Source organism: Melopsittacus undulatus, chromosome 9 (genome assembly GCF_012275295.1).
Source record: "Melopsittacus undulatus isolate bMelUnd1 chromosome 9, bMelUnd1.mat.Z, whole genome shotgun sequence".
Taxonomy (NCBI): Eukaryota; Metazoa; Chordata; class Aves; order Psittaciformes; family Psittaculidae; genus Melopsittacus; species Melopsittacus undulatus.
The window spans coordinates 34110082-34122568 of NC_047535.1; the positions used below are offsets into that span (position 1 = coordinate 34110082).

Genomic DNA, 12487 nt, shown 5'->3' on the forward strand with positions numbered 1-12487 from the left:
ATAACATTTTCCACTTGCTGCTCTGCTAGGGTTATTAAAGGGGGGGAAGGGATGTTTTTGTTTTTCAGCTCTCCCAGTCCTTGAGAAGAGATGGGTAAGCATTCTCCTTGGGGTGATTTGTAAAGTGCCTTGCTGGGGCTCGCACTCCTGCTGAGCATGGCTTGGGTCAGAGCCCTCTCCCTGCACATCGTTTGTCACCCTGCTGTATCAGCCATTCCCATAACCCAGTGTGTTCAGTTATTAGGTTGCAATGCTTCTTGACATGACTGGATTGAAACCTGAGCACCTGATTTCCGGAGTCAGCAGGCACTTGCAGTTCCTACAACATCCATCGGAGCTGTGCTAAACTGCTCTGGAAACCAGGGCTTAAGCAAACACCCATGTTTCATTCTTTATACGTTTATAAACTATGCATTGCAGCAGGAAGAATCAGATTTATGGTGCAGACTTCTGGCTTCTTGCAGAAAGTGCTGTGGCTGTGAAGGTTAGCTACAGCAAAATCTCAGTGCTGCCACCTGTTAAGGACCACAGCTTACACGGATCATAGTGGGACTTGTGGGAGAGCTTAGGGCTTTGTGGGAGGCACCCATTTCATCTTGGAGTCAAGTCCTTCATAAATATTTCATACAGGCTTTGAGCAGAGCAGAGGATGAACTTCTGATGCTGAAAGGAATTTCAGTAAGTGATTCCATGCCTGAACCCCACTGCAGGTGTGGGCATTCCTGTCACATCATGAGCTTGGGATGCTCCGGGTCTTTCTGTGTGTCAGGAGCAGCAGATCTAACTGACTGTAAAATCCTGATGTGGTGGTTATACAAAAACAGTATCATAAATCTAGGCAACAATTAAACATTAATTTAGTAATGTGCCATTACAGTGCTTATACCTGAGAAATTTCAGATGCTTTACTTGTATTAATTAGTTAAGCCTCATAACACCTGGTATGGTTCAGCTAAGAGATACTCTATTTTGTTAGAAGTGAAACCAAAATAGAGATGAATGAAATTTGTCCAAGACAATACAGCCAAGTCCCTGAGGACTTGATCTGAAGCCTATAGGGACAACCAAATCTTGTTCAGCACCTCCTGTACACTTCTGGTGAGGTCTCTGAAAACCCAGAAACACCTTCGCACTCCCTGAATTTTGGTGAGTAGCTCTGCGCAGTGCATATCTCTGTTGCTGTATCCTTATTATTTTAGCAGAGAATTAAGTAGTCAGACAGTAGTCTCTGGAAGAAGTAGTTAAGATTTTGGATTCATATACCAGGGAATGAATAATGCTTGTAGTATTTTAGTATGACAGCTGTGTAGAATAGACTTTTGGAATAAGCAAAAATATCTGTATATGATTTTCAGACTTTTGGTTTCATTGTTAAGCAATATTTTGTCTCCTTTTCCTCTGAGGCCCAGTAGAAAAAAAAAATACTGCATTTTTTGTCAACAGAAATGAAAGAGAAACATTAACTTTAGAGGCTGGAGGAATTCATAGGCACAGATGAGGAGCTGAAGTTTGCATAATGCATCATGGCTGATCTTTCTGTGCCACCATTTTGCTTGTAATGCAGGACTAGAGTGAAAAATAGAGAATTAAAACAGTGGTAAGCATCCATAGAAATCCTGCTGTGAATAAGAGACTAATCCTGAAGCCCAGGATGGAACTGGTATGTGCTGCTGCCCATGTTTAACAGACAGAACTTGCTACATCATAGGTACCCACAGGTTTGTGGGATTTCCTTTGGTAATGTCATGTTTAGGACATGTTCTCACCTTTCCTCTGCTTCGCCTCCCCAAAATCCTTGCTCAGTTCTTGTTCAACAGGTGAGTCACATCCCGCGTAAGACCACAGGGGTCTTAAGAAGTGAGTCAGTCTGACCTGCCAAGTGACTCAGATAGGCTGCACATCAGTCAAAGGAGCTGCTACACCCAGAGCCAAGCATTAGCCCAACACCCCTCTGTCTGACATTACTACAGGATTTGCCTTATTGAGGGGAGTCTTTTGGTTTCCATGGTGTGAAAGGTTTGGTTGGTATCACTCATTGTTTATACATTGCGTGGGCCCTTCTTACACAGAGAAAAACTACCTGGATTTAAAACATTAAACCATCCACCAGCGAACATGGCCAGTATTCTAAACAAGCACCAAGTTTTCAACAAACATAACATAAAACAATATTATTAGTCTTATCTTTCCCTTGCCAGGTCTGAGCGGATATCACTTGTGTTTTTAATATATCCTTCTTCATTCCAGTTTTGGAGATTTTACATTGAGAGAGTTTTCTTAAGGCACTATTTGATTTAGGAACACAAAATAGGGGTTTTTTTATAAGCACGGTGAGCAATGTAGGACTGTGAAACAAATCTCTGAAGTAAGAAGATTCAAATAAAATGATTTCTGATCTTCAAGGTTTAAAAAAAAATTAACCAAGCCTCAGACCTGCTGCACTCTTTCCCCGCCTTTCCTTTCCTCCTTGTCCATCAGGATGGTGGCTAGAAGAGGATTCTGGAGGGTTTATTGATAGTATTTCAGTCCAACAAATAGGGAAAGGTATTGGAGAATAAAATCAGAGATGTGGTTGCTGCTTGTTGCATTAAGGATCTTCCTAAGTGATGACTGCAAATTTTCAAGTTCTGGTGGCAATGCTGCAGTTGTGGTAGACTGCTTAACATCTTTCTCAGCTCTGCATGTCCCTCCATGTCTCAGGAGCACATGATTAATGCTTTTTCCCCCTTTTTTTCTTGTTTGTAGATCCAACCAGGGTTATGGTGTCACCTTTCAGCATGGATGTTACTGTTGGAGAAAGCATTGTCTTGCCTTGTCAGGTATCTCATGATCACTCACTAGATATCATGTTTAGCTGGTCATTTAATGGACACCTGATAGACTTCGAAAAAGATGGGGATCACTTTGAAAGAGTTGGAGGGGTAAGTATTAATACTAAAGCAAACTCCTTACAGTAATAAAATTCAGTATTATCTGTGCACATTTCCTGGCAGTGTCACACTGATATCTCTGGGTCGTTGTGTGCTTATGGAAAAGCCCATCGGTACACACGATGCAAACTTGTGCAATGTGCAGAGAATTGTTTATTGGAAGATTGAAAAGGTTGGACTTGATGATCTTAAAGGTCTTTTCCAGCCCAGCTGAATCTATGTTTCTATGGTTCTATGTTCATGGGAATCTAGAAGAGTCAGGTGTGAAATGATGGTTAGACTGCCCATTAAATACAACCCTGGCCACACTGTTGCTCAAGGCCATGATCAAGTGGCAGGTACGGGGAAGAAAAAGTGTGTAGGTAGGAATTACTTTCCATCATTAGGAGAAAGGAAAATCTGCTTGGGTAAGTTGTCATTTTCTGCCTCTCCAGGGAGGTTTAGGATGGCACAGCCCATGGCAAGGTAAGGGTGCCTATGATGGTCCCTCCCTGCTTGATTTTCTCTGCTGGAGGTAGAAAACTGGAAGAGGTTTTGCATGTTGCTCTGAGGGAGGTTTTATAGAGACACATGCTCTGCTGGATTTAAGCAGCCTGGCAGTACATGTTTCCTTTTGTCAGGAGTGAAATTTAATGCTGAAAGGAAAAGGATATACAATCTACAAGCCTTGCTGTTATCCCTACAAAAATCATTGAAAGATGCATTTAAAGATTGGTGCCTATGGCGCACATCAGCAGCAACAGATTTTTCTGGCGGCTGTGCTTGATTGACCTGCAAAGCTAACATTACAAACTTTATTAATACTCTTTAGTTAGAAAGCCACAATCACAAGGGTACTCTGAGATTTCTAATATATTGAATGCTTTGTGTCTCGAGAAGAATTTAGAGAGAGTTTTCAGCTTCCTATACATACAGAAACCTAATTAGTTCTATTCAACAGTTAATCAGACATGCACTTGGCGTTTGGAAAACAAATTACCACCGTTAGGTGATACAAGATTTCCTCAGAGAGTGCTGTTCTCATGATCTTTAGCACAAAAATGCCGGGCAATCAAAATGCTGGCTGTAGTACAAAGCCATGAAACTATTGCAGATGTCTCATAATTTGGGCTGGTTTTCACTTGTGAAATGGATGTAGACACAACTTGTGTATGTGAATACCAGAGAGGCTATAAACTGGATATCCAGAGATAAAGGAGGAATCAGAGCGAACCTGGCCTACATAAGCTTTGTCACATTGTTTTAATGGGGAAACTGCTTAACAGACCCAAACCAGGCTCCCCTGCCCCTTCTCAGAGCCATAATTTTAGAAACGCTCCTGCTCTTACCTTCAAGGCAGACACACATAATTTTAATAGGCCACGGCTTGCATTACTAATGTTTTCATCAGCCAGTGTAAAGTAAATCCATTAGTCACAGTGTCCTTCATGTGATAATGATGTTTAGCGCTCATTAAAAAGTAATTGTAACCACTTTTCCCTACTTTATCAGCAGGATTCAGCTGGTGATTTGATGATCAGAAGCATCCAGCTGAAGCATGCTGGAAAATACGTCTGCATGGTGCAAACAAGTGTGGACAAGCTATCGGCTGCTGCAGACCTCATTGTAAGAGGTATTTGAATTTTGTTACTGTTGTTGTTCTAAAATCTCTTTTTGGGTTTTTTTTCCTACCTTCTTCTGCTGGTAAGACAGTTCCTGGGCTTGAAGATATTCATTGGGATCCCAGCACCTTGTAATTAGTCTCAGAAATGAGCTCTAAATGCACACTGGGTTTTGCAATATGTTTTCAAACAATGCATATAAAGATGCTTTCATACATACTTATAGAACAGACACACAACACAGATAAACACATTAGTACTTGTTTGTGACCTGAATGCAAAACTTGCACCAAGTGAGCTCATTTAATTGATGAACTGCACAGCAGAATCAGTGTCCAGCTTCTTCACTGCATTTCTGCTAAGTGGTTTTGCTACTTTTCTAGAATAAATATGATTTAGTAACTTCACTGATATTTCAAGTTCTGTGCATTACCCTACACAAGTGACTTGAACAGAGATTCGGTTAGTTAACCTAAGTCTCTATCCTTACAATAAATATGGTATATATTTTTCTGCTCATTAGCTCTGAGGAAGTCAAACTTTGGTGCTGCTCAGTACCTGCTGCCCTCAGTTCTCATAGACCCCAAGAAAATCAGAGTTTGCACATTCTTCATATAACATAAGTTCTCAGGCAGCTCAGTGAAAGAAAGGAAAGCATGAAAAAGAAGTAAGAAATTCCCTCTTTATCAAAGCTGTGCCAGAGTAAGCTATGCAAGATTAGAACTGAACTTCCATTGAGAAATGTGCCCTTGTCTCTAGCTGGGTGTTCTGTTATCCTCATAATACTGTTATGCTTTTCACCACGTTTCCCCCATAGGAGCATGAACACAGGCGTTCTTAGCCATGTGCCGCACAAATCGCTGGCTCCCTGGAGGCAGCAAAGCTGCTGCTCTCCTCCCCAGGAGGTTGCTCCCTATTACACCAACCCACAGGTTTTGCTGCAGCATGGTTTCAGATTAATTTTCTGTCGTTTTGCACAACCATTTCAAAACAGCCTGCTGCTGGGCACCTCGGTTGGGTAATTTCCTTACTGCTGCCTCTGTAAGCAAGCATGAGGAACATTGCATTCTCACAAGAAAATGACCCTTGATGATGGTAAAAATACTGGTCTTGTCACTCCCTGAAAACATCAATGGGGACATCTCTGTCTAGGCCAGTGGTCCCCTGGCTATGCTGAGAGTTGTGCTGTATTATCTCACCACCAGCATGAAAGTTGGCAAGTATCGCAAGGCTGTGAGAGAGGAAGAGGGGTGAATGACTGATGCATAAATGGATCTTTCTGAATAATTTTAGAGTTTGTTAAATATTGGAGTTATGTCAGATTAATAAGAGATTAGATACTGGAATAAAAATTATTTATGTCAGGGAATATCAAAGTAGAGCATACAGAAGTAACCCTGGCACTAGTACACACAGATCAGGCCACTTGTTCAGGGTGGAATTTTCTCACGCCATCAGAACAGAAGCAGCTCTGGGATACTTGCTAAATCAATAACTGATAATTTGTCCCTCTCTTGCCTTGCTGTAGCCTGCACCCTGCAAAGAAGGATATTTTGAACTGTGGGGAATGACCATGGCTATTCCAAGACGTGAAGTGAGGACAGGTTGTTCCAGCCTCTGCCAAGCCAAGCAGCAGGATTAATTTGTGAAGCAATTTCATTTCTCTGGTATAACTTGCAGAGCAGGACCAAAGGAGCTGACTGCTCTGTGAGGCTGTGTTGAGTGGCAGCTCCTCCCAGCAAAAGAATTTAAAGTTTTAATTTCTGAGAAATTAAATCTGGCTAGACCTGCTGAAACTTTCCTTTTATAGGCAGGATATTGGAAGGGTTTTGGGGGTATTTTTTTGATATTTAAACACATCCAGCTCTCTGAATATCGTATGAGAATAATTTTAGTCCACAGAGTGGGTTGCAAGAGGAGAGTTTGTTGCTTGAGATGGTACTTTTGAGGAGGGACTTCACCTCAGGTACCTCTGCTGACAGAAATGGCTGTATGATACAGGAGAGAGGTACTCTCCTGTGTACATCCCACAGTACTTTACTGTTCAGAAAGAACCCAGCAGTGAAGCAGAAAATTTTGGCTGCTACTCAGACATGATGCTACCTAAAGGCAGGTCCTTTGCTCTTCTCCAACCTCTGAGCGCACCCAGGCTGCAGCCAAAAGCCATAGTTGTATACTGGCCAGTTCAAAAGCAGCCAATGTGAGCTGGCAGAGCTGATCCCGAGTGCTGCAGTGAGTGCCTTACTCTGTATGGTAGCTCAGGTCTGCCATGGGGCTCGGTACACGTGGAGCACCTGGGGATTGCGGGTGATGCCGGTGATCTCTGAGTCTGTGTTATCTCCCCTGTGCTTCCAAATCTAGGCATCTGCTAAATCACAGCTAGAGCTGCACTTATCACTTCTGCAGGGACTCAGTTACCACTGTCCTGAGTAACGGAGGAAGACCACAGTGCTCCTTCCTCAAGTCATTGCAAAGCCTTAAACACCCCTCTCCTTTAATTCTTCCAACAGGTCCCCCAGGTCCACCAGAAGCTGTGACAATAGATGAAGTCACTGACACCACCGCTCAGCTGTCCTGGAGGCCAGGAGCAGACAACCACAGCCCTATTACAATGTATGTCGTGCAAGCAAGGACCCCCTTCTCAGTGGGATGGCAAGCAGTGAGTACAGGTAGGTCCATTGCCCTGGACCCTGAAGAGCTCCATGATGGAAAACATCCATCAGGACCCATGCATCGGCTGAGCAGAGCAGATCTGCACCCTGAAGTGAAAAGTAATTTGCCTGGCTGCAGAGCTGGTCTTATTAACTAATTTCAAGTTTGGCAACCCAAAGATTTAGAGTCCAGTCAGCTCTATTACTCATCCATTTTTCTCATGAATGTTTAAGGGAAAACAGAATGAATTCCTATCTTTTGTTGCTGCTCTGGAGATATACAGCAGTAATTGTGGTCTATAAAGACATCCCTCAGGGACAGACTGTGTCATCTGGCCGATCTTTAAGTAGAATTATTTTCCTGATAGAGGGAAAAATCCCATGATGTAATTTCTCTTTCCGTCCGAGGTTAATTTTGTTCCAGTAGCCATTAACTAGAGGGAACAGTGTGTTTGAAAAAGAGAAAAATAAAACCCCTTTAAACCTGTTGTCGTGACATTTTGTTTTTAAACAGTGGCAATTTAGGAAAAACTCAGTAATAGCCAGAATTTCTGTGCTAAAAGCACATGTTTTAATGCTGCCTCTTCTTTGCAGTTAAAAAAAATACTGGGAAAAAAAAGAGATAATGTTTATCACTCTTTATTCATGTTGTATTTACATTAATTCTTCATTTTAAGGGTATCAGGTATGCATGGCCTTTTCACAGCATCTTTAATACTTGTGGTGGGTTTCTTTGCATTCCTGACCCATGTTTGTCTCCTAGTTCCAGAGATCATCGATGGCAGGACGTTCACAGCAACAGTGGTGGGCCTGAACCCTTGGGTCGAGTATGAATTTCGAGTAGTAGCTGCCAACCTGATTGGGATTGGAGAGCCCAGCAGACCTTCAGAGAAGAGAAGAACTGAAGAAGCTCGTAAGTAGTGGTGGGCAATTGAGTTAAATCTTGTCAAATAAATGCTCATCAGTGCTAATGGATATGTTGCACTGGAGGAAGCTGAGAAGCGTTTTCTGTGCCCATAGCTCTCCTCTCTCATGGCGTGTTATTTGTGTGCACAGAATAGGCAGGTGAAGTTGTGGAGCTCCTGATGGGCTTCTTTGCTCACTTCATGGTGTCTGGAGTATGAGAAGACTTCATGTCCTTTTCCTGCAGAAAACAATGATTTTCCAAAAAAGTTAAAAAAGTTATTTGGGTAGGTTTTTGGGAAATGCTACCCAGTATCCACTGATGAGAGAGATGAACTCTGAGAACAGTCCCTCTGGTTTCCCATGATCAATCTGATGGAAGGCATCAGGGAGTGTTCATCAGGGACTTCAGTGATAGAACAAGGGGTAATGGGTTTAAACTTAAACAGAGGAAACACAGGTTACATATAAGGAAGGAGTTCTTTACTATGAGGGTGATGAGGCACTGGAATGGGTCGCCCAAAGTGGTGAATGCTCCATCCATGGCAGTGTTCAAGGCGAGGCTGGGCAGAGCCTTGTGTGAAATGATCTAGTGAGTACCTTCTCAGCCGACAGACCTCAACCTGCCTATGGTAGAGGAGTGGAACTAGATGATCTTAAGGTCCTTTCCAACCTTAAGAGCTATGAAGCTCTGGAACACAGACCACATTGAGAGCAGGAGTTTGAGCTTCACAACTGCAGAGTCAGCAGTCTGCTGATGCTGGGAGCTTCTCTGGTTCTTGGGAGTAACTTGAACCTCACCCTGTGGGTCATCAGTGTTGGAGCAATCATCTTAGCCTGCCTTATGAGCTGGATTATTTCAGAGACTTACTGAAGGTCAGTCTTAAGCACACCACTACCTCCTAGAACCACACAGTTTCTGCTGTCTGCTACAGGCACAGTGTAACCATGAGAGCTTTAATGCTCCTTCATGCTGTCCCTGTCTTGTGATCTGGCAGAAAGGGGTCACAGCAAGGTACAGACTCAGCATGTGGTTGCAGGGATATGTGTTTAGGCTATGGGAAACTGCTGGTAAGTGGCTCCTTTGTTCTCCTTCAGGCTGTAATGGAACAGAATATGAAATAGGAAAACAAATAAAAGCCCTTTTTCATGGAAGATAAATGTTTAAACTAAACAATTAGTGACTGAACACACCAGTTAATTGGCATACTTTTAATATACTATTATTGACATACTTTTAATATGCTGTTTGCCATGGCAAATTAGCCATTTCCTAATAGCGTTTCTGTTACCCAGCAGGGGCAGGCCAGCAGAGTCCTGTTGCTGTGTAGGTCTGTTCCATTTCAATGCGCTTCCCTGGTTTCAAAGTTGCCACATCCATCTTCTGCATCTTATTTTGCAGTTCCTGAAGTGACCCCGGCTAACGTCAGTGGAGGTGGAGGGAGCAAGTCTGAGCTGGTCATTACTTGGGAGGTAAGTGGAGTCCAAACCAAGGTGAACATTAATATGATCCTGACCTAAACGCACCTTTTCACCTTGCACCAGTGAAGCTTCTGTAGATTTCAATGGCTTGCAGTAAAAAAGCCCAGATTGTGTGATAAAAATAGCAGAGCTATTAAAATTGAGCTAAACCTCTTCCCCTCCTCAGGCCCCTGTGCAGGGGACCATGGGGAACACATCGTTGCTTGGACACAAGCTCAGGTCCCCCGACTCAAAGCACATCTGTACTCATATGGCAGAACATAGATGGGCAGAAACCACCTGAGGGATAAACCAGAGTTTGTGAGGCCAGGCATGGCACGTCCTGACCCGGCTGAGAAACCTTGTGGCTGGCTCCCAAGCTTCATCCTTCATCCCTGCACTGGGATATATGGCAGCAAATAGTTAAGAGTTAGCACATTGCATTGCATGCTGGCTTTCATCACCGCTAATGAAAGCCAGCAAGAGGAGATGCAGAGATGAAAAATGTTTAATATTCCTTAAGGCAGCCGGGGTTAGAACTTTAGTCATTTGTCTGCTCGTATTTTCATGTTACAATGCGATGCAGCTGGCATATTTTTCCGAATAATGAACTTCACTGGACATGCTAACACTTCCACTTAGCTCTGTTTCTGACCAAGCTGGCAGAATGAATCACCAGAGATATTTTTAAGGTTATTAAAAAACTATAAATGGGATTTTGTCCTTACCACACAGCTCGATGTGCTAAATTTCCTCCTCTGTTGGACTAATTAGCTATGCTGTGTCTCCTATAGATACTGCAATATGTTTCAAAAACACACATGGCAAGAACATCAGCCATTGACTTGAGACGTAATTTGCACAAAATATAATTAGTATTTTGATAGAACAGTCAGTTTAGTCTTTTAAATGTCCAGAAGCCTTTTCTTTATGTTCTGGTGGATTTTTCAGGACTTTCAGTACAGAGTAATAAGCTGTCACAAAAAAGTAACCCCTTCATGTGCTTAAGCACCATGGATATCTGTGGGAGAGGGGCTCATAATTAGAGATTATTTTAATACATCGAAGATTTGGGTTTTGATGCAGCTTTTAGGGGGCTGCAAGGCTGAGAGTAGGAAGTGTCAGTGTGTCCAGAAGTGACAAGGAGGTGACAGGTTGCTTCTTCTAGCTGTTCCCTGCACTTACCTGCCTTTCTCCATCACCTTTGTTACAAGTCACTCCCTGCCATCATGGTCTATTAACAGTTCATGTTGCACAGGATGCAGACAGTTAGCTGGCCTGGTATGGGTCACAGTGTGGCAACAGGCCAGCAGGGGATCACCAGTGCCATGCTGTCTGGGACATTGTGAAGATACGTTTTTCAGGGCTTCACGTGCAATTCCAAAGATGTGAGAGCAACTGTATGTGTATTGGGAAATCAGGAATCACATCCTTAGTTCACCCCAACAAACCTCAGGCCTTTGGTCATTGCAGTGCCTGGAATTCCTGACATTGTTACTGGAGGCTTCATCTAGCCAGTGAGGAGGGTGGGCATCTACAAAGGTGAATTAAGTCTTAGGTGAAGTGTCTTCTGGAGGTGCTTCTTTCAACCCTGACTAGAGGGAGCTTGCAGAGCAGAAAGGCTCTAGCACAGATGGGATGAATTCAGGTTAGATGCAAAGCAGGACTTAAGCCACCTCCCATCTCCAACGCTCTGTCTAGAACAGTAGCTTTAGAAGGACACAGAGGCAATAGCCAGCATGCGGGCAGGGAGATAAACACGTGCCGCTACTGACAGTGCTGTTTCTCCCATGGTCTGCCTGCCCACAGACAGTGCCTGAGGAGCTACAGAATGGAGGTGGCTTCGGGTACGTGGTGGCCTTCCGCCCCTTTGGCACCATCAGCTGGATGCAGACCGTCGTGGCCTCCCCAGACGCTGCCAGATATGTCTTCCGCAACGAGACCTTGCCACCCTTCTCCCCCTATGAAGTTAAAGTGGGTGTCTACAACAACAAGGGGGAAGGGTCATTCAGCCCCGTGACCGTCGTCTACTCAGCAGAAGAAGGTAGAGCCAGGAGCCCACCCCACCACCTCTCCCTCCTCTCTGCCGCCAGACATGGAAGGGGGGTTGACAGGGTCTGAAAGGGTTTTGTATCCACCTTGACATATCCTTTGATACCTAATCCTTGCTCTGATTTATAATAAATGGCGAGCCGTGATTAATTCTTTTCACAGTCATTAAAATAACATTAATCGTAATGAAATCTTTTGATATTAATGGAAAAGTAATATGTAATCTGGGAAGAATTCCTCTGAGATTTGGAATGAATTAATGTCCACTGATTAGAAAATGTTCCCTCTTGTCCTAATTACAGTACATGGTATCCTGGGTTGAGTTTAGTAATGACATCTTATTATTTCTTAGGTAGAGGAGTGGTGCTGTCTGGCAGAGGCTGACAGGTCATTGTTATGAAATGTGGAAGTTTATTTTGGTCGCATGCTTCTTTTCTCATGCGATAAAGAAAATAAATCCCTTGAAGTCTGGGGCTAATGGAACATAAAAGTGAGAACTCTGTGTTTTATTTTTAACTCCTTTTATGCAGAGCCAACGAGACCCCCAACCACTGTTTTGGCCAGAAGTCTTTCTGCCTCAGATGTTGAAGTTTCTTGGGCTCCCCCTTGGGAGAACCAGCACAAAGGAAGAATACAGGGATATGAGGTATGGAAACACAACACAGCCTCAGTACTAAGCCTTAAAGAGAAACAAAGATACACCACGGGCAGTCATTGCAGTGCTGCTCCTGTCGGCCATAGGGTATGTGTGTTCCTGTGGTGTGTTTGGTTCCTTTTATCTCTTCAATGTGTAGAGATTTCTCTCCATGGTAAATAATTGTACATCTTTCTATGTGTGATCTGGCTGAAAATTGAGAGCAAAGGTTGCTGAGAGAAACCTGCATAAAAG

At 43.3% G+C, this 12487-nt stretch overlaps 1 protein-coding gene across 1 annotated transcript in view; it reads left to right on the forward strand.

The window, feature by feature from the left end:
- CNTN4 (contactin 4) overlaps positions 1-12487 on the forward strand; it is a 163133-nt gene that overhangs the window by 146569 nt on the left and 4077 nt on the right. The window contains exons 12-18 of the mRNA XM_031049239.2: positions 2746-2921; positions 4422-4542; positions 7042-7200; positions 7946-8095; positions 9488-9558; positions 11356-11590; positions 12129-12244. Coding sequence (XP_030905099.1) covers positions 2746-2921; positions 4422-4542; positions 7042-7200; positions 7946-8095; positions 9488-9558; positions 11356-11590; positions 12129-12244 — 1028 coding nt within the window. The remainder of the gene's footprint in view (positions 1-2745; positions 2922-4421; positions 4543-7041; positions 7201-7945; positions 8096-9487; positions 9559-11355; positions 11591-12128; positions 12245-12487) is intronic.